Below are 22,314 nucleotides of genomic sequence, written 5' to 3'. Positions count from 1 at the left end.
GGTTGGTGATGCACTGGAACAGGTTGCCAAGAGAGACTGTGGATGCCCCATCCCTGGAGGTATTTAAGACCAGGTTAGATGAGCCTCTGGGCAACCTGATCTAGTGGTTGGTGTCCCTCCCTATGGCAGGGGGGTTCAGATTAGATGATCTCAAGGTCCCTTCCAACCCGACCCATTCTATGATTCTAAATATACAACATTTTTATATCTGTGTTGTTGCAGCAGGTATCATTGTTGGTTGCTCTTTGCTTGATATTCCTGTCTCCATGGCCTGCTTTTCTCTTTGCCCATTTCTGTCAGTCTCAACTCTGGATCACATCAAGAATATATCTGTTTAGCCACAGATTACAGTGGGAACCACTGCAAACTTTTTCTAATCCTGCCACTTCCATGCGGAAGATTTACTTAGTAGTGCAGCATGGTACTCAAAGCCTGATTTGTACCAAGATAGATTTTGTTGTTGTTGTTGTCAGCACAAATTCATAGATTACAAGCTGTGATCAAACAGCATGTATTAGTGTCTTAGCTGTTCAGGGGCTTGAATCCAAAATGACTCCCCTACAGAGTTCCTTACATCATGTCTTTCTCTATTTTCATATGTTATCAGCATATCAGAGCTTATTGCTTCATTCATTCACTAAGCAACATGAAAGACTGAGTTATCAGAAACCTGTATTCAATGCATGTGTATTTTTAAAAGCTGAATTTGATTATGTACTGGTCTGTACATCTTGGTCTGGACTAGTCACTTGTGTGGACTTCTCTGTCTCAGTTCATAAAATCATAGCATCATAGAATATTTTGGGTTAGAAGGGACCTCTAAAGATCATCTAGTTCCAACCCCTTGCCATAGACAGAGAGATTTTTCAATAGACCAGTTTGCTCAAAGCTCCATCCAACCTGGCCTGGAACACTTCCAGAGATCGGGCATCCACAGCTTCTCTGGATAGTCTCTTCCAGTACCTCACCAACCTCATAATAAAGAATTTCTTCTGAATATCCAATCTAAGTCTACCATATTTTTGTTTAAAACCATTACTTGTTGTCCTATTGCTACAATTCCTGATAAAAAGCCCCTCACGATCTTTCATGTACACCGCCATTAGTTACTGGAAGGCATAGGAAAAACATTTTGGGACATAGGGCTGGGATTTTTTGGCCTTCAGAGCATTTCATTAGTTGACTTCCACAGACAATGTCGATAATACAGAAACAAAGAAGGAAGATTAGGAAGAATTTATTTGAGTTTAGAAAGGTTGAGGTATAAAATTAAACACATTCTTACATTCTTTATAAATGTCATTTATGACAATGCATTCTAGAGTACAAAGATCATTACATCAAGGCAATGAAAACTGTATTAATACATATATGTGCTAATACATAGATGGAGTACTAATTTGGAGTACTAATTTCTATGTTCATACAGTGCCAAGAATAGTTTTGTGACAGTTGTTTTTGGTTAATCTTGGTGGATACAGTTTGGTACTCCCTTGTCTTCGTGAACTTTTGGCCAACAATAGTGAAGAGTAATAACATATATTTTATTTCCCCAGTAAAAAGAGACTTAGGAGCTTGCTGTATCTTGAAATGATACTAAATAAGCTCCCAGACATGCAATGGTTCACAGTCCACAGGCTTACTCATGTAGCTAAAATTTACTTTTTAATGAGTTAATCCTTTTGTGTTCTATTTGGACTTTTCCAGTCTTCTTTGGTTGCTGGTGGTAGCTAGCTGAGTTAAAGAAACTAGAAATGAGTAATTATGGCTTTGGCTTAATCATAATTTCTCCATTTAACTTTTTTTCAGTGTTTTTCCTGCCAGTGTCTAGAAACTTTGATGAAGCGGGTCATACTGTCTCTTGCATTCTCAATGAACTTCTGGTTATCTAGGCCCAGAGACAGCCCATTACATAGCCTACATTCCATACTGAATCAATCTCTATATTTGGGGGCAAAATTATAGACAGGGGATTGGGTTTGCTTTCCTCTGGCATTTTTGATTTTCAGGAAAAGCCTGATGACTCAGACACATTTGTATTCTGCTCACCCCTCAAGCAGATGTCCATATTACAAGTGATAAAGAGATAAGGATAGACAGGTAGAGAAAACCCAATTATCTCAATTTAATTAGAACAGTTTGTCTTTTTTGCTTGGACAAAGTTAAGTCTGTCCTGAACCATTTTCAAATATTTCTATGTCTATTCCTTACAAATGTGGAGTCAACAAAGTCAGACCGATGAGAAATAGATAAAATATAATTCTGAAAAGAAATAAAAGTTATTGTGGAAAAAAAAAAAAAAGACATCCAAGAAAGAAAGGAAGAAAGAAAGAAATCCTTATTTTCCATATATATATATATATATATATTTTTTTTTTTCTTATGGTCCAAGATAGACAGAAAAACAAATTAAAAACAAACGTGGACAAAAATCCCTAATTTTTCTGTAGGATAATAGGCACTACAGTTGGTCTTTGGGATAGATGTGTTTTCAAAGATCTGTGCTATTATAGGTAAGACAGAATAGCATACTGCCAAGGAATACCATGCAACTGGGAACACATTTCTGAAAATATATCTATACTAATATCTAACCTATTCCTAGGGAATTGTGCATGTTTTCAAATCCTCTTGCCAATTTTAATTAAATGGAAAAGGTAGTCCAAAATTATTGATACTCTTTCTTAATGGAATAGCAAAGCAGGCTATAAAAGAATAATTTGAATAAAAGTGGACATACAATATCGTTGACTTGAGGGATGAAGGAAGTTGTAAAATTAGTATTACTGAGATTTCAAATAGAATAGAGGATCAAATGTTTGTCAGAGTTAAGCTAGCAAACTGTTACAGAAAATTATTGGTTATTTGGTTTCCCGTAGCATCTGGAGGGGAATGTATTAATGTAAGAGAAGTACCAAGAAGTAGGTGTTGGTAACTAGAAAAGCTGTGACTCATTTAAACGTGATATTCAACATATATCCCATGATATTTCCAAGAATCATGATAATGTGTTGACACAGCCTGTGTAAATGCAGGCCTCTCAGAAAGTCAATCTTCATTCCAACTCCCTTTACACTATGATTTGTAAAGAGACAAGGGAGAGCTACTGCAAAGCAGACATCTTCACCTCATATTGACATTCAACTACTTATTAAACCTTTTCACACCTTTTCATTGTTTAACCCCTACACGGTTTGAAAAAGGGATCTATCAAGAATCCCTTGTTTGAATTATAATACATAGAGAAGCATGTGTGTTAATGCAAATGCATCATACTTTTTCCATTTGAGTCATCACTGTAAGAATATTTGCAGTTTAAATATAACATATACTTTAACAGAGCACTTTTTTTTTGTCCTGAAGGCCAGGAGATTTTTTTCAATTTTAATAACATTTTTTTTTAATTATTGTTTTAAAATATACAGTTTTCTTATCTTTCCATGGTGCAGAATGCACCATTTCTCCATGAACTCATTAAACTCATTGACTTCTGTATGAACTCCCCAAGGATACAGGCAACATAATTGGGTTCAAGAAAATTTACAGATTGCTTACAGATTGTTTTGTGCAATCACTACTGGGGAAATAACTAGTCAACTGCTCTGTCAAGGCCTAATGTTCATCCTGTGGATGAAGTGTTTTGTGCATCACACATGTGCTGTTACCTACAGAGCATTAGAGGGAATGGGAGCATTCCAGAAATTCCTGGCAGCAAGCCTAGATTTGATGTCTTCACAGGTCTTTTTTGTGTCTCTAATAGCTGGCTGTTTGTTTGTTCATATTGAGTAATCATCATGTGGCAATGGGAACATTTTATGGAGTCTAAGTCTTTTTAGTTATTTGGACAAAATCAGAATGAACTGAAGTGCCAAACTCAGTTAGGAATAAAAAGACCAAAAGAAGATAGCTTAGCTACTTTTTTTTTTTTCTACTTTTTTTTTTTTTACTTTTTTTTTTTTTTACTTGAATTATCTAGTTGGCAAAGTTACAGCATTAGTGGCATGACTCATACTTGAGTTGTTACCATTAGTAAGATCTGGGACATCAGAAAAGCAATAGCACTGAGGACTATGATCTCCAGCTGCACCGTAGTGCAAGGCCTGCAACTGTCAGATTTGCATTTGGAATAGGTTCACTAAGCAAGTTCTGGTATGGAAGACTTTCCAGGAAGAGCTCTTGGAAGTATATGATAGTGATATCATGTGTGGAAGTCTTCCACATAAGGCCCAGATCAACTCGTTGTGTTTATTACGGATCTCTGAGACTGCTGAATTTCATGTAAAAGACCTAGTGTCATCCAGCCATTGTTGGTAACCAAAGATACAGTGGCACATTTTAAAAGTATACTATATAATAGTTTTTCCTTGAACTAAAAGCATTCTATAGATACTTACAGGTTTTGGTTGCTTCAGAGTATTTTTGAAAGGTTAATGTATACAAAGAAAGGAAATGCATAAATGCCATGGCTACTGTCTACATAGCAAAAACAGGACAGATGAATATTCATCAAAATGTTTTATAAAAAGCTAATATACAATTTGATAATGAAGAAACTATAAAATATGTATATTTGAATAAGACTAGTAAGACTGAAAGAATTAAAACAAAGGATATAGTTAAAGAATTATTTACTAATGAGAACAGAACGGGAAAAAAAATGAGGACACATTTCAAAATTAAATATTAACCAAACATGCATCAAAGTGTTCTTAAATGAATTACTGCCATGGAATACCAAATACCAGCAGGAGCCCTAAGCTGTGCCTAATTTAGAATGAAATTGTTGATATGGAGTAATTAAAATCTGTTAGTTTGAAATGTAGAGAAGATTTTATATGTATATATATATATATATATATAAAAAGAAGAAAGAAAAAAGCTGTTTTCATCTGCACTGGCAAGGGCAAGAGCAGTCATTAAGTTAGGAAAATTAACTCAGAAATTAAGTTAACTAATGTACTGCATTTAGTTAATCCACTCCACCAAGCACAAACAGGGGAGGGCCAGGGTTTACATGAAAGCACCTCTTTCAAAAGAGAACATATAGCCATGGTTGTGGATGCCTCTGAAAGTAAGCTATGTTCACTGCATTCATTTAAAAAGGTAATTTGTCTGGCATTTCTGTATGAATAGTACCAAGCCTGTTTCCTTAACAAACAAATAAATAAATGGCCTGTTTGGGCACTTACAGTAGAATAAGATCTACTTTTAAGAGTTGATTTTATTTCTAACACGTGTCTATGTGCATCTTATGCATCCGGTATCCAGGGAAGCACATGTAGTGTTTGGGTATAGTAATTGTCTCAGAATCAGAACCTAGCCTAAATATAGGTGTTTTTCAAAGCTTGTTGAAGAGTTGCAGAATTCTTGTATAGATTGTTGTCAGGCATTCAATATTATTATTTGTGTACTAGAAATAAGATCAGAAACTCCTGGCAAATATTACAATATTGAGCATTTCAGAATTGTCCTACAGTGGAAATTAGAAGAATTATACCTTTTCTAATGTAAGGGGCCACAGTAAAGAGTAAAGAGTACTCCAATTTTGTCCAATTCACTGTAAAACAAATGAATGTCTCTTCCTACCACTATTAAAAAATAATGTAGATGCCATGTAAAGGTATTATAAATGAATTATGATGAAAAAAATTATTGTTCCACTTAGGACTTTCTGAGAATTTAATACAGATCACCATTTTGGAAAATAAAAATACTATTTCCTGTAGCTCTAAGGAAAAAAATAAAAAACAATTGGCTGATTAGAAAACTCTCATTAAGTGGGTAAAATTGATCAAATAAATCAATAAATCAATAAGTTGGTTGCACAGCTGATGTCTTTAATTTTTGATATTTTTTGACAGTCACAGCAGAATGTTAGTTTCACTAGTTTCCACTTTTTGACCAGTAAACAGGAAGTTTTCCTTTGAGTTTGTTTTGTGTTTGTTGTTGTTTGTTTTGTTTGTTAGTTTTAAGTTGTAATTGCTATCATCTTGATCTTTTCTAGCTTCAGAATCTAGTGCTTGTTTTGATGAGAAAGTTAATATTTATGTAGTATTACAGATATTACAGAATGGCCCAATATGTTTTTGTCAACTATTTCCAGGGATAGAATATATATATACATATATATATATATATATATGTTCATCCTCATAACCATAAATGAGAGCTATTTACAGTGAAATAGTGAATTTTTCCTCAAGTCATAATAAACTACACAGGTAGAAAAGTAATGTAAAAAGTCAGAATTGTGACGTACGAGAGAAAGAATGGGCTCTATCCAGATGAAAAGAGAAATTATCAGAAGTGTAGGGGAAAATAGATAAATAAATAAACAAACCAAAACAGAACAAAGAGGACAAAACAATGCATTGACCATGAAATATCCTTTATTTTTATTCCAAAATATTTCCTTTATAGACATGAAATCATATGCTTTGCATTTCCAAAAACACTTGTTTCTGGACTGAGGTCTTACCCTTATTACAAAAAAAATGAATTATTGCCTTTTTTTTTTTTTTTAATCAAGCATTGATACCTTCTTCTGCATCAGAACTTTTTTATTTTAAAACAAAAGTTGCCTACTTGGGGGACCTGCCATCTGTATTGTTCTCCTACCTGCAGACACTGTACACCTCAAGATTACTGTGCTAACACTGAGTTTTAAAATATTTTAACTTTTTTTTTTTTCTGTTGACATCCAGTGAGATATAATTATTACTTCATTCTTTGATGTGAAAAAGTCCTTAACCTCCTCAAATCTGATCCTAAACATTGAAGTGTTTTGAATGTAAGAAAATTTAAGCGAGGAACAATGTTTTTGCCATTTCCTAAACAAGTTTTCCCAGGGGCTGCCAGGCTCAGCAGTGTTGTACAGTGGAGCCGTTGGAGCTGGATGGAACTGTCTGGAATTGGCCGTGCCTGACATGGGGCAGCTCCAGCCTCTCCTCACAGAGGCCTCGCTGCCAGCACCTCAGCACTGACACACGGTGCAAATAGCTAGAATATACTTTAGAGAAAATGTAAAAGGAAGTTTATATAGAAAACAAGAAATTGAAAGGTAAAATAAAGGAGAAAGTACACATCTTGGGTTTACCATTGTCCAACACTAGAAATGGGAAAAATGGGTTGCAGCTGATAGTATTTCATTGAAATTGCTATAAAAAGTCAGGGGAGTTTTCAGAGGGTTTACTGACGTTGGCTAATCAACCATAGTTTAAAATTTGATGGTATTTTTGCTCCAGCTTCTCTCGTATCTTCTCTTACTGCATTCTGTCTTCCTGGTGCATAAGACAGTAACAGACTTTGGATGAACAAGAGTACACATTACAATTTTCTTTAATTTAATATCTGTGAAAGAGATGTATACAGCATATTATAAACTGGGGGGGGGGGGGGGGGAATGCTTTCTTTTTTAAATAGCATTTAATCAGTCCAGCTGAGGATGGACAGTTAAAGCCATGTGCAATGTAGTACTTCCTATAAACAGTAAATGGGTAAGTCTACCAGTATCTTAATCCTACTCTGAGTCACAGGTAGCTCTATTTTACTCCTGGACTTGGTTGGCATAAACATACTGTTAAGAAAAAGAGTTCATCATAACAATGGCTTTAATTTGTGTGGAGGACAGTTTGAATCTAGTGAGTTGGTCTCATCTCCAGCAAAAAGTTAAGGATCTCACCATAGGAGGGGCTGAGGTGTTTCTGAGCAGTGTTAAATGGTCTGAGTTCACACAGTGGTTTCTCAGACCACATTGTTACCCCATTATAACCATGCTGTTATCTCAAACTCATTAGGAAAGATGAATTGTTTCTACCAGTTCAAATAAATCATCTTCAATGCATTATACATTCATCTATTATTGTCCTTGGTAGTTTTAAAAGAGTATTCTTTGTTCTTAAAGTGAATTAGCTTAATAATAAGTTGAGCTAAAATATCCAGTCTGTGTATAGAATAACCCATTTAGTTAATTGTTTCCTAAAACAAGCTAGATTGGTAGTATCCATTTAATGTCTGATTCCAGTCTCACTAGAACCAATTGTTTTCTTCTGTGTAATTAAGTAGGAACTGAAATACAGCTAATCTATACATTTCCTCACAAATCTTATGTAAAAATAATAATAATAATAATAATAATAATAATTTAAATACTCATTCTTATAGCTGAATTGTGCTAATATTTTTTCTTTTAAATCCCCTAGACTGTCTTTCTTCTGCTCCATTAAAATTATTTTGCAGAAAGTTGCTCGAAAGCATTTAATTTTTTTTCTATTATATATACATTTCCTGTTATGTTTTCCTGTCCTTTAAGTCAAATGTTATAAATTCCAAATTCGTAATGTTGAAAATGGATGTTATGAAAGAAATAACCAAATGAGTAGGAACAAAGCCTATGAATCCACATGCTGAAGACTCAGTGGCAGAAACAGTATTGACCCCTAGACCCAGATCCCAGACATTGGGGTCCCCTGATGAAATTCAGATGAACTGATGAAGTAGATGTGAAAAAGTGCCTTTTGAGATTAGATCAAGATTTGCTAAAGGATACTCCTGATTTATCTTTATTTGGATACAATACATATAGAACATATTAAGGTGTGTAGTATGAAGCTTTCATTCTCACAGTCATTTGAAAGATAGTTTCTAAGGTTTTCTTTTCTGGTATCTTTCTCTGTACATAACTGGAACTCTTCTTTCTCTGTAGAAGAATAATTTAAATTTTCTAAACATCATAGTTTATTATTTACCATGTGCTGTTTTTGTAACTCTCAGATGGGAAAGAAATTACAATAGTCATTTGTCTGAATTTTTCAGTTTGCCTCTACAACTTTGCATAGCTTCTGGGTATTTTCAGTCTTCCATTGAAAAAGGCCTGCTTTTTCATATGGTGAGATTATGGGAGAAGGCATGACCCAGTCTGAAACTTTTATGTGTTTTGTCAATAGTATTAACCTACAATATTAATTGGAATTCAGCATTTAGTTAACATTGATTTAGGGCAGATGTTTAGGGCACATTTATTTGCCTTTTCATGGGAAATTAAATAGGCCAAGCAGTGATCCCTGTGGAATATAGTCATGGTAAAACTTCTTTCTCTAGCAGCTGTAGGTACTCAGTTTTTCAGTTTTGCATCTCATTCCATCTTTTGATGGTGGAATACCTGTAACAACACTGTATACATACTTTAACATTAAGTCAGAGTATTATTGACTAACTGAAATTCATACGGTACTTTCTATACAATGTGAGGGTATTTCACAGAGTTCTGCAGATTCCACATAATTTTTTATATTCGTAGTCAAAATATCATAATTTACAGCTGTGATATGTCCTACATTTTCACCTATCCCACCATCTGCCTTAAATCTTTTCTTTCCTTGTGCACCCACAGTGACTTTTAAGATTCCTTGTAAAATCATCACAAGTCCTAATTTCTGCTTAAAGGCAACTTAATCTTCATTGCCAAGTAGGTATGAAAGTTACCACTCAAAAAGTTTCCAATTTTTTCTTCTATTTAACTCTGTACTTTTAAAAAATGTATATCACCTTGGACAGTTTTTCTGTTTGTGGTGGTTTCACCTTGATAGATAGCTAAACTCCACCACAACTGCTCTCTCACTCCCCTTCTTCAAAGGAAGGGGGGATAGGAGAAATTATGAAGGAAAAAAAGGCTCATGGAAAAGGCTCATGGGTTGTGATAAGGATAATTTAATTAAAGGGAGAAGTGTGTGTGGGGGGGCGGGGGCGGGGGGGACAAGCAAAAGCCACACAGAAGCAAAGACAGAGGAAAAAGATATTCTCTACTTGTCATCAGCTAGAGATGTTCAGACACTTCTTGGGAAGTGAGGCCTCAATACATATAGCGGTTGTTTGGGAGGACAGACATTTTCATAAGAACAGCCTCCCCTTCTCTTTTCCCTTACCCAGCTTTTATTGCTCAGTGTGACACCACATTGCATGGAATATCCTTTTAGTCAGTTTAGGTCAGCTGGCTGCCCTAGTGATGTTTCCTCCCCACCTCTTGCCCACCCACAGCCTGCTGGCTCTTTTGGGGGCCAGGGAGAGGGAAGAGAGAGAGGGAGTCTTGATGCTGTGCCAGTATTGCTCAGCAATAGGCAAAAAAATGGTGTGGTATCAGTGCTGTTCTAGCTACAAGTGCAGAGCACAGCCTTATATGGGTCACTGCAGGGAAAGTTAACTCCATCCCAGCCAGACCCTGGAGGTTTTTATTAGGTGTATTTTAGATCTCTGAGTCAGGGTTGGGGTGCTGCATGTCATTAAAGAATTCTAGGTGGGATTCATCAAGTATAAAATAAAGGGCAGAGCTTTAGAGATTTTGCAGCACATTAATGTTTTACTGTTGGTGATGGTTATTGGTTCAAAGATAAGGGAGAAAGCAAGGTTCTGAGAAACAAAAAATCTCCACTAATTTTGCACTAAAATCTCTACAAGTTTTTGTTGTGGTGGTGGTGGTGGTTTTGTTGTTGTTAGTTAGTTAGTTAGTTAGTTTGTTTTGTCTGTTTTTATGGATGAATTGAAATATCTGAAGATTGCTTTTAATTCTCCTACCATCAGTTCTGTCCCTTAAGGAACATGAAGAATGTTTAGGGTGAGAAAAAATACCAGGGAATGGGATTGAAACTCTCCTTCATCGATGTACAGATTTAAACATTCATTTAAAAAAAAAAAAAGGGGGGGGGGGGAAGGAAAAAAAAAAGAAATTGCAGAAATGTTTACCAGCATCAAATAGAATGTTTTTGAGAATTCGTAGAATCAAACATGAAGAACACAATTTACCACAGTCATCACTGAAAAGCAAAATTTTATTTATTGTAAGAGTATTATATATTATGCATTATGAGAGATTTTTTTTACTATAATAGTCTTCCATTCAAGATTGTCCACAAAGAAATACTTTTATGCAGAAGGTACTTGCTATTATCATACACACAGTACTACATTTTAGTCCCTTCATCTAATCACTAAGCTACATACGTATGGAAAAATTACCTAGAGTATTTACTGAGAGTAGAATGATTTATGTACAATCTCTACTCAGTTTATTTTCTCTAAAAGGCTTTGTTGTCTTTTTTTTTTCTCAAAAGTATCCCATATTCTAAATAAAACAAATTCTGTAACATTCAATCTGAGTGACTGTTCCTGCTTTTTCATCCTACCATTTCTCCTACCATTTCTCTTTATCCATAATACTGTTTCTGAAGTAGCTTACACTCTCCCTGCTCAATACCCATTTTCTGATTCTTAGATATATTACTCTCTTTTCAATTCAATTTTGTCTGTTTGTCTGTTTGTCTGTTACAGTTCTGCTTTTTGAACTGGGAATAATTGTCCAAGTTTAATTTACTTAGTATGTCTATGGTTATAATGTTAAATGATCCTTTATTATTCAAGATCCCATGTATTTGGAACTATTGGGTAACTACAGATGCTTACAAAAAAAAAAGCACTTGGTAGCCAGCAAGGAAAGGCACTAAAAGCTTTGCACTCAATCCATGTGTTTTTTAGGCTTGGAATGGCAATGCATGTGACAAGTCATATGTTCAACCTGTCTGCAGGAGTTAAAGTGTTTTGGGGAAATAAAGTAATTAGAAGTATATTAAACCAATATAGTGGGAAAGACAAACAGTTTTTCAATGCACTATATTTCTCAAAAGAGACAAAATTGTATTTTTTCAATATAAGCAAATACGCTGAGATGTGTTTTGTCAGAGAAACTGTTTCAGGCTATTTACTTTGAGTGTAAAGGAGCTTTCTTAGAGTGAATGCACTTTCTCCAAGACTATTATTCTTTCCAATTTCAATAATAGCTAACTGCATTCAAAATACATTTTCATTACTTGTATCTGTTTATCAAAATGCAGATGATAACATTGCTAGTAAATATAACTTTGTTTAAGAAAAAATAAGTAAATTTAGTCATATGTGCTGAAATGATCCATTATTTCTATAAACAGAGCCTATCTGATACCTCAGCAAGATCTTGGCATCCACATGTTAGAATTTGTCAGCTTGTTTTCCAGAGTTTGAACTCTGGCAGTCTAAAATCATTGGGTCTGTTATGTTCATATGAAAATCAGCCAGGAAAGTTAAATTTACATAAGCATATTATCCTATCAATGTCCACCAACACCTATTTTGCCCATTCTTATATATGATCCAGACTGCCAGTTCTGTTTTCAGACATTTCCAGATACTTGCTCAATCTTGTCAGTCTGCCTATCTCTAAAAATACATCTATTGGCAAATAATGTGCCTGCTTTTTTCTATTTACATAAGAACATAAAAATGCTAAGATTATTCCCTTCCAAAATTTTAATTCTGTTTTCCCAGCTTGGGACTACACTGTGAAAACCTGAAGGGTCTTTACTGATGAGCAATACCTCATTGTTCCTTCTTATTATGATGACATGTAAATCAGCTGAAAACATCCCAGAAAAATAATGAGCTTGCTGGATGTATGAACTTCTCAGAGCACTTGATTGAGACAAAAAGCCTTTTTAGTATCTTTAAGTAACTACTGTAGTTCATGAACACCATAATGAAAATAATAAATCATGTAATAGCTACTTGAACAGAAAGGTTAATTTCATTAAAAAAAAAAAAAGAACAAATAGTTCTAGAATTTTGGTACAATTTCTGGTTAGTGCTAGCAGGTAGCCCTTTTCTCAGTCAGTACTTAGAAGACTGTAAATTGCAATACAATATACTGACAACAGAAAAATATTAAAGGAATTCAGGAAGTTCAGTGGGTCAGAATTTCCTGTAATGCTGGTACGGTTCCATTGAACTCCCTGAAGTCAGGGAATTTGTGCCAATGCTCATCAGAAAACTGATCTTGGTATGCTCAAAATTATGTTTCAGGATGCAATATTTAAACATTAAGGGTAATGACATACGAAGATCTTATTTCAAGAATTTATTTTTCCTAAACTTTGGTCAAACATATAGAAAGGTTTCCTGAAAATAAACAGAAAGATTGTAGAATGGATTTGGTCTATAAGGTAATTTTAACTTGGAGGGACAAGGATCTTGGATTAGATCTTGCAGTCAAAGTGCTGCTATTGTTGGTGATACAGAAAAGGAAAGAAGGCAAATGAAGGCAGAACAGCGAGCAGCTGTGAATTTGCTAATTGCTTATGGCTTTTCACACTGCATGTTGTTAAATTGTCATATATTTATTTCTGCAGATAGCTGTGGATGCTGTAAATTCGCATGTGTTCAGGGAGGAATTCTTAGCAATGAAGTGCTATTAATACCAAAATTATAAAATTTTGTTTGGGAACCTCCTGAACCGTAAATGATGGGTGGCTGGGAGAGAGAGGCATCATCACCTCTCTCAGAGGTGTCATCAGAGAGGTGTCATTGCATGTTTCCTGTGTTTTTATTGTTGTCTGTTAATTTCCTGGTGACTCGGGATACAGGATGCAGGCCCAGGCAAACCCTGATAGTAACAGATATCAGAAAGAATAGCTCACTGCAGCTTGCTGCTTGTTTGTAATTTTTTAAAATTCAGTAACTGATTTCTGAGATAATACCTGGCTTTTGAGGGTTTTGTGGGAATTTCGAGAAGACAAAGAACTATTTGACCTATTGAGACTTCCTGTTACATCATTTTTCCCTAAGTCACTGCTAGATTGATGATGCCTTAAAAATATGATGTGAAAATGCATTTCAATGTAAAAGTACTTCCAAATCATCTGTTTTGATGACATTTCCCCTAATTTTAATTTTTCAAAGCCCTTTTGTCTTATCTTCATGACCAAGTAACAGAGGTGGACATCTGTTTCAGCGTTGAGAACACTTTTCAATTAGGCCTTCCTAAATGTTTTTATCTTTAAGCTGCATTCCCTCCCTTTTGCTCATACTGGAATTTAGTCAATTAATCCTAAAAAAAAATGTTTTGCTGACCTTCCTAAAACATTTTAATACAACTAACAATTGGAAAAAAAAAAAAAAGAAAAAAAGAATGAAAATTGTAAATAGGAGTCTAATGAGACAAAAATAGTGTGACTAAAAGATATAATAGAGTTTTATTGCTAGTGAAATAGCTAGATGTGAAAAAATGTGAGGGATTTTAGTGATATTATTTTCAGAGAGTTGCAACTCAGTGGCAATCAATGTTATATTTTTCAAATTGTATAAGCTATTCAAACATTTTTTAAAAGCTCTCAGAAATTTGGAACTGAAAACAACTCTTTCAATCTAAGACTCATTTATGCACATGACTAAGACGTATTTTTGTGTATGTATTGAGCAGTTTTGTATTTCTATAGTTAATACTTTCAGTGATGATTTATAAATTGATGAGTCGTAAAGATGAAAAATTAAATAGAGTTGTGATCTCAGGTTAGGAAAGATGATGAATGCAGTTCATCATAAGCCTGCTCCTGTAAAATACTAATCTTCTCTCTAAGCTGTGCCAGTTTCCACAAGAGCACAGATCTCTTTTGCTTCGCAAGTTGATCCGTACAGAAAGAATGCTGAACTGCCATGTAAAACAACTGTGACAGATATCTGACAGGATAGCACTTTGTCATTTAAGGGGAGTTGTTTTGTTTTATATAAAATTAATATTATAAGACTGTGAAAATGTGTCTAAAAAGTGAAATATTCTATTAGAGTTCCTTTGCCAACTAGAACTGTTTCTGTTATACCTCTTCAGCTCTTACCATAACGCTGTCTTTATCAAAGCCCACCTAATTTGTCATGTGCTCATTCCTCAACTTGAACATTCCTCATTCCTCAACAATGTACCTTCCATATGATTCTCACTTAAAGCAATAGCATATCTTAACAGAGAGAAGCTATTTTAAGTGTCAACAACATAAGAGAGATTTACCAGGATACTGGATTTAACACGTATAATTGGCTGTAATATTAAATTTTGTGCATGTAAAGACTGCAAATCTTCACTACAGTAGAGTTGCCATCAAAGTTCTTATTCTTATGAATAAGATTCATAAGAATATTCATTCTTATGGGGCTGTTGTAGCAAAGTTGCACTACTGTAAAGTTAATCTACCAACCTTTCACTCTTAGGAGCCACTGCAGAAAAATGACTTGCAGAATTGGTTGATCACATGTATACATACAGCTCAGTCTATAAGCACTTTTAGTCGGCCTGCAAGTTTTAAGTCTGGTCCCTTACTGGAATGATGTTGAGAAGGTTGCATCATAATGTACAGTACTCTGTACATTCTGACAAAGGTTATCTGCACCACACACAGAGTTCACATGGGAAGTTTATTCTAACCTTAGGGAACAAATAGTTCTGACACATTGGTAATGTGGGGAGGTGACATATGCAAATACGAATATAGTTATGCAAACAGCAAAGATTCTGCTCTAAAAATGCTAGGATAGGCTGTTCAGTATTTCCAGGACAGCAACTGAACATATACAAATGCCTGAAAGCATAGTAAGAGGTGTATATTTGGTTTCCAGGATCAGTGGTTTTGGCGAGTCAGAAACAACAGGGTGATGGATGGATACCCCATGCAGATTACCTATTTCTGGAGAGGACTGCCTCCCAGCATTGATGCAGTTTATGAAAACAGTGACGGGAATTTTGTCTTCTTTAAAGGTAAGAAAAGCCAGACTTTGTGTAATACTTTTGACTGTGATGGTTTTTTTTGGAACATACTTACTTATTTGTATTAATGGTTTGTAAATAATGTTAGAAATTTGTAGCTAACTAAAGAGTATATGAGTTATGTTTTCTCATCCTGTCTACTGCAGCTTTAATTTATGCTTACCCTTCAGAGTATCAGATCATTTACTCTGACATATTCCGTAAAAATTTAGAAGCATAAACACAAGACCTTGCAATGCAGTGATCTATGATGAAATCTTTTTTTGGAAAATGTGGATCAGAAGCAAGAATGAACACAGTTGCCTATGTTTTCATGTTGTTCTCCTTGCTCTTCTTTCTTTTTACAAATGATATTTGCATATATATATTTAAATGGCAGCTGATCTACATATATCTTACTGTATTGCACTGTACTTATTTCATATGAGAACTGTGATGTTAGGAATTTCAGGTGGGAAATGAATTCATAACAAGTATGTTATTCATAGATGTATCAAGTATTTTTGTAAAAGTATAAACTCCAGAAAATGTTGTATGGATTGAATTATTGCTAATAATTCTTTTCAGTTTCACTCCCAGTGTCAGTGGTTCTTTAAATCTAATTTAGATTTAAATCTAGATTTAGATTTAATGAGCAAAATTAATTTAATGAGCAAAATTAACAAATTTATATTGTCCTATATGATAAATAAATACCCATATAGCAATTAAAGAGTAAAAACCATGTAAAATATGTTTTATAATATAATGTTTTAGGAGAAGAAATAAGAAACTTCATAGGTATTTGTAAAACTTCAGCTTTTATTTGTGTTGTGAGTGATTCACTTGTTAAACTTATCACAAAAAGGTAGAAAAAATGTTTTTTAAATTGTTATATCATAAATTAATCCTTTTTTTAAAAGCAGAAACATTAACAGGGAGATAGAAGTAATATTTCATTCACTATGGAAATGTTATCGCCTTTAAAATGCTAAATGGAAAATGCTTAATAACATGCAGAAATACTACATAATAGTACAATGAAGATGAACTTTATGTTCTACTAATAGCCAAACAATTTTTTTTGTGTGTGTGAATTGCAAGATATATTACATTCCATGTTGTATTTTCTATTTGCACGACTTCAAAAGTATATATATTTTTATTTATGTTACCATAAAATAAACTTAATGTCATAAACTGGGAAGTCAATAAGATCAGGAATCATGATGAAAGTATCACCAAATCTGCATTCCTCTATTTGATTTTTGTGTCTGCTGGTCATGCAAGGACAGAGGGATTATTCTGTACATTCTCCTTTGCTCATCATTGTTACATAGAGCAAAGGAACCATTCTGTGCATGTCAGACCTCTGGGATCCCCACTGCTTGACCTTCAGGCAGAAATGATCAAGCTAGCCTTACCTTTGCTTTCCTTTCATTTCCTTCCCTGTGACCTAAAAATATTTTATTATTTAAATCTTTATCCAGTGCTGACTGACTCGTGTTAGGCCCTGGAGGAATGGGTTGATTCAACAATCTGTACATTACAGATAACAAAACAACAGGAGGGGCTAAGAGGATTTTTTTCATTTTTTTTTACCTGTGAAATGAAATAATCTAGATTAATTAAAGCAAACAGAAGCAATAAGATGGTGTTCCTATAAGTCAGAAAACTATGTTCTTTTCCATCTTCCTTATCCCCAGTGTATGCTCTCTGAGTTCAGACCAGATGATTTTGTGCCTTATAGATGACATCATACGCTTGGATTTTGCTACAGATATTTTTCCACTTGCTTTTCATTCAAAGTTCCTTTCTTTGTTGTTGTTGTCTTTTATTTTGTTTTATTTTGTTTTTCAATGACATCTGTATTGTTCCGTTGTTTGCCAAAGTCAAAAATACTACTATTTTCTTTTTTGATTTTTTTTTCTGAATTTTTGCTTCTCAGTCATGAAGAATAAGCTCTTCATGATTTTCAATATCTACCTGATGGTGTTTGTCCACCAGTGTAATTCATGTTTTCCTGCTGCCACAGAATCAATAGGCTCATCTGAGTCTTTTCTGTGCATGTCCTTGAAAATTCCTGCTAACCAAGGATCTCAGCTGATTTGTGAAACATGATTGCAGAAGTCTGTAGATAGCAATCCTCATCTCGTTTCTTCCATTCCCTTACAAAATTTCTTCCTGGGAAAATAGTATATGTCTTCCTCCCAAGGTTGCTAGCAATAGACAAGCTGATTGTTGCTGAGATGATGAGCAAATAGAACATGTTACCTAGGTAGTATGCTTTACCAATGGAAAAAAATGGTGTAAGTAAGTTCTAGGAGGATCTCTAAATCTGAAGTTTGTCATACAGATATGTTCACAAAGCACAGATCTAAGCCGACATTTATGTCCATTATTCAGAGAAAAAAAAAATAGAATCAATGGAGTGAATGCCATCACAAGGCTTGGACGGGGTTAACATCACAGTGTGCTCAGAAAACACTCACCAGATCACCTCACTTTAAGACTGATCAGTTCTTCACCACAAATTGTCATGATCAAGTGACGACAGCATTGACTTGCAGGTTTTTAAATAAAGCCTCCAATACTTCTTCTGAAGTTGTCAGTAACATCCAGCATTTTCCAATAAATTATAGAGTATTCAACCTCAGCTATGTGCTGGAGAAACATGTCAGTGTGTAAATATCCTCCCTTCAGAACTCCCTTCTCAAGGCACACCTTACATCTCCGTTGCTCTCTTTCACTCACTTTGGAGGCTTTGTTCCTATTGTGAATGTCCTGGTTTCAGTTAGGACAGCTGGTAGGGTGCTATGTTTTGGATTAGGATGAGAAGAGTGCTGATAACATGCTGATGTTTTAGTTGTTGCAGAGCAGTGCTTCCACCAAGCCAAGGACTTTTCAGCTTCTCACTCTGTGCTGCCAGCGGGCAGGCTGGGGGTGCAGCGGGAGCTGGGAGGGGACAGACCCAGGACAGCTGACCCAAACTGGCCAAAGGGGTATTCCATACCATCTGACGTCATGCTAAACAATAGATAGGGGTGGCTGGCCGGGGGGGGGGATGGCTGCTCAGGGATAGGCTGGGCATCGGTCAGCGGGTGGTGAGCAATTGCATTGTGCATCACTTGTTTCGTACACATTATTATTAGTAATACTATTATTATTATTATTTTCCTGTCTTAATAAACTGTATTTATCTCAAGTCACAGGCTTCACTTTCCCGTTTCTCTACCCCATCCCAGAGAGGGAGGGGGAAGGGTGAGCAAACGGCTGTGTGGTGTTTAGCTGCCGGCTGGGTTAAACCACAACAGTCCTTTTGGTGCCCAACATGGGGCTCGAACCCACGACCCTGAGATTAAGAGTCTCATGCTGGTAGCTTGTTGTACAGTGGGGCTTCTTCAGCGCGGACCACCTCCTCCTCTGATGATATCCCAAAGTATTTGCCTTCTGGCCAGTCCATAATCACTTCCAAGATTCCAGGGCGACTGGGGTTTCCTATTCGAGCCCACTGAGTAATCAGTGCAACCCACTTGCTCCATGTAGCATCAGTTGCATGATGTGTAGAGGGGACCCTTCCTTTGAACATCCAGCCTAGTACTGGCAGTCGGGGTGCCAGGAGAAGCTGCGCTTCAGTACCGACCACTTCCAAAGCAGATCAAACTCCTTCATATGCTGCTAATATCTCCTTTTCGGTTGGAGTATAGTGGGCCTCAGATCCTCTGTATCCTCGACTCCAAACTGAAACCAGGACAGTGAAACAGGGCCTGGACATCTTCCATGATTGAACAGTTTTCCACTTCTGCTTTCTTTTTTGTGGAGCAATGCCTCCACTGTCTGGGGTCAGAGGAGGGAGGATTAATCCAATTTATTCATCTGTGATAGCTAGTGAGTAATTGCAACTTTGTTTTTGCGTGCATGCCTACACTGTCATAGGTTCAGGACAAAAAAATATTCAATCTTAGGACAATAACACTTCTGAGAAACACTCAATGTAGACCTTGTGAAACATCCAGGATAGGAACATTCTGTTGATCTCTTTAGGAATCCACAAATCTCATTTACTTTCAATAATCTATGCTCTATTTCCGTCTTGTGAGGACACGTGGGTTGTCTGGAGATGAGAAGGCTAAGAGATGACCTTATTATTCTCTATGACTTCTTGAGGAAAGGAAAGAGACAGGGAGGTGCTGGTCCCTTTTTCCTGGTAACTAATAACAAGATATGCAGGAATGGCATGAAGCTGGTCCAGGGGAAGTTCAGACTAGATATAAGAAAAAATTTCTTTACCATGACAGAGGTCAAACACTGGAACAGGCTTCCCAGAGAGGTGGTTGATGCCCCATGCCTGTCAATGTCCAAGAGACATTTGGACAATGCCCTCAATAATATGCTTTAACTTTTGTTAGCCCTGAAGAGGTCAGACAGTTGGACTAGAAGGTCTCTGAAGGTCCCTTCCAACTTAACTATTCTATTCAATTCAATTCAGTTTGATTTGATTCAATTCTATCCTATTTGATTCAATTGAATTTGATTTGATTAGATTTGTTTCAGTCTTTACCTTTTGAGACAGAAAACATCAAGTTTGAAATAGTTGATTTAAATGATAAAGCAAGTTTAGATCTTCATAACTTTTCTTTTTTTTTAATTAGTATGATATTTTTCCTATTTATGTGTAAACAGTTGTATTCGTATTAGTAGGCTTCTGTTTTACACTAGTAGAAATATAAAATAGTACAGGTATAAAAAGATTTTAAATGTATATATATATTTTTAAATGGGAGCTATGTTGTAAAATATGAGCCATATGCAAATAATCTGGGATGGCAACTCAGGATGGAATATTTATTTATGATCCTTTGAAACATCTGTATAGCTTAATTTTTTACTGTGAGAAATGTAGTTATTCCTTACTTGTGCTATTAAAAATCTTTCAGTATGTTTATACCTGTTCATCATTACCCTTCTGAGAATATTTGAGGAGCATTTGAGATCACACGTAATATGTTAGATATCCATAGAAAATATAGCTAAATCAAGTTCAAGGCTATTGGATCAAGGGTCTTCTTCGGTTTTGAAATTTCCTTGGTTTTGATGTTTTTCTCTTTAAAAATTTAACTAGTTTCATATACTTTTTTATTAATATTTATTTATAAAAGGAAAAATAATTGTAAAAATTCAGTGGCATGCTTGTAGTGCAAAGCTGTAAAGTGATACTTGCTCATTTTGTGTAGCTTAAGATACTTGGCCTGCCTTCTTGTGACTCATAATGCTCATAAAGTACTTAACAATCTGGTGAACAGTGGCTTATAAAAAGCAGCTGTTTACATTCTTGTTATTATTCACTGCTGGTGTCTATGCTGAATGATAATAAGAAGATGGCACCAGAACTATACATTTTTTTTTTGTTTAAATGTGGAAATGTGAATAGTAAAATTTATTCTCCGTACCTGTGGGAATTTATATAGTGCTAAAAATGAAATTGTCAAGCCATCTGTGCTATTGAATGTTATGGTAAACCAAATGTAGCAATAGAAAGGCTGCTGTAAAACATAGTACCAGTGCCACAATCATAACTTTCAACTGCACTTTTCCCACTGCTTGGCAATTTTATTTTGAAAAATATATTTACTATAGTGTTGGATAACGGAGCAGAGAAGTGCCAGAGACAAGATGGGGGAAAAAAGAGAATGAGATAAAAGGAAGCAAAAATAGTAAGTTGGGGATATTAGTGAGAAGATGCTTGATCCTGGCTTGAAAGACCGAAGTTAAGAACAAGAGTAACTGGAGAAAAAAACCTCCAGAATTAGATATTCAAATTCTAACTGGTTTCAGACAGAAACCGGTTCAGAATAGAAGTCCTAAAAGTTTTTATAATCTTGGCTCATCATGGCACATGTAGTGATTATATGCTATATCCTGCACAGGTCTTGCAGTACAGATATTATAATTGCATATACCATGAACAAACATGACTTGGTTGCTGACAACCCTGGAGCACAACCATTCAGCATTCTGATGCTAAAAAGGAATGGTTATGGTTTCTAAAATCTGCATAATTTTTTGCAGTTGTCAGTCTGGAGACTATCTGGAGTTAAATATTTGGTATTTTAAGAGACGCATTGCAATAGAGATAGTCTTTATCTCCAGTAATTTTTTAAAAAGTCAAAGATAGATGCTTATAAACTTCAAGTAATTGCAGTCACAGTTCATCTTTTTCAATTGTTTTCCTACGGTGATGATATTTAGCAAAGCATTACTGAAAAAAGTAAGACATTTTGACTTTTTTGTCACTTGCTTCATTCTCAGCTTGTGACCTTACCATTCTGCTTGTTGGTATATTAGATATTACAGTAGGGAATAAATGCAGAGAGATGAAACATTCTGAAGGCTGGCCAGACTTCATGAAACATGTGGTGCTTTATTAAACTCTGTGAGAATAACAAACCTATCAAACAGACCTTGAAAAACAAGTTTGTTAAATAAATACAGTGCTAATTTCTGTCTGGGACATAAAGTAGGACTCTGATCAAGCATTATTTATGTATAAGAAGGTTGAAACTATAATTATTTTAGTCTTGTTATGTATTCCTTATTTCCATTGTAATCATAATTTATGAGGTGTATTGATTATTTAATTGTGGAAGTGGAATATGAACCAAATGATAGCTACTGACTTGCGGGTTCATTTTTAGTACATTTTAAGATACATAAATACCATT

At 35.2% G+C, this 22,314-nt stretch overlaps 1 protein-coding gene across 3 annotated transcripts in view; it reads left to right on the top strand.

The window, feature by feature from the left end:
- The window catches only part of MMP16 (matrix metallopeptidase 16), a 200,871-nt gene that overhangs the window by 160,779 nt on the left and 17,778 nt on the right, over positions 1-22,314 (top strand). For all 3 annotated transcript variants that reach the window (XM_080581664.1, XM_080581666.1, XM_080581665.1), the window contains one exon: positions 15,466-15,604. In XM_080581664.1, the coding sequence (XP_080437790.1) occupies positions 15,466-15,604 (139 nt within the window). The remainder of the gene's footprint in view (positions 1-15,465; positions 15,605-22,314) is intronic.

Source organism: Anser brachyrhynchus, assembly GCF_964034855.1.
Source record: "Anser brachyrhynchus genome assembly, chromosome: 2".
Taxonomy (NCBI): domain Eukaryota; kingdom Metazoa; phylum Chordata; class Aves; order Anseriformes; family Anatidae; genus Anser; species Anser brachyrhynchus.
Note: the sequence above shows the minus strand (reverse complement) of the source record. Positions and strands in the feature narration are given on the sequence as shown.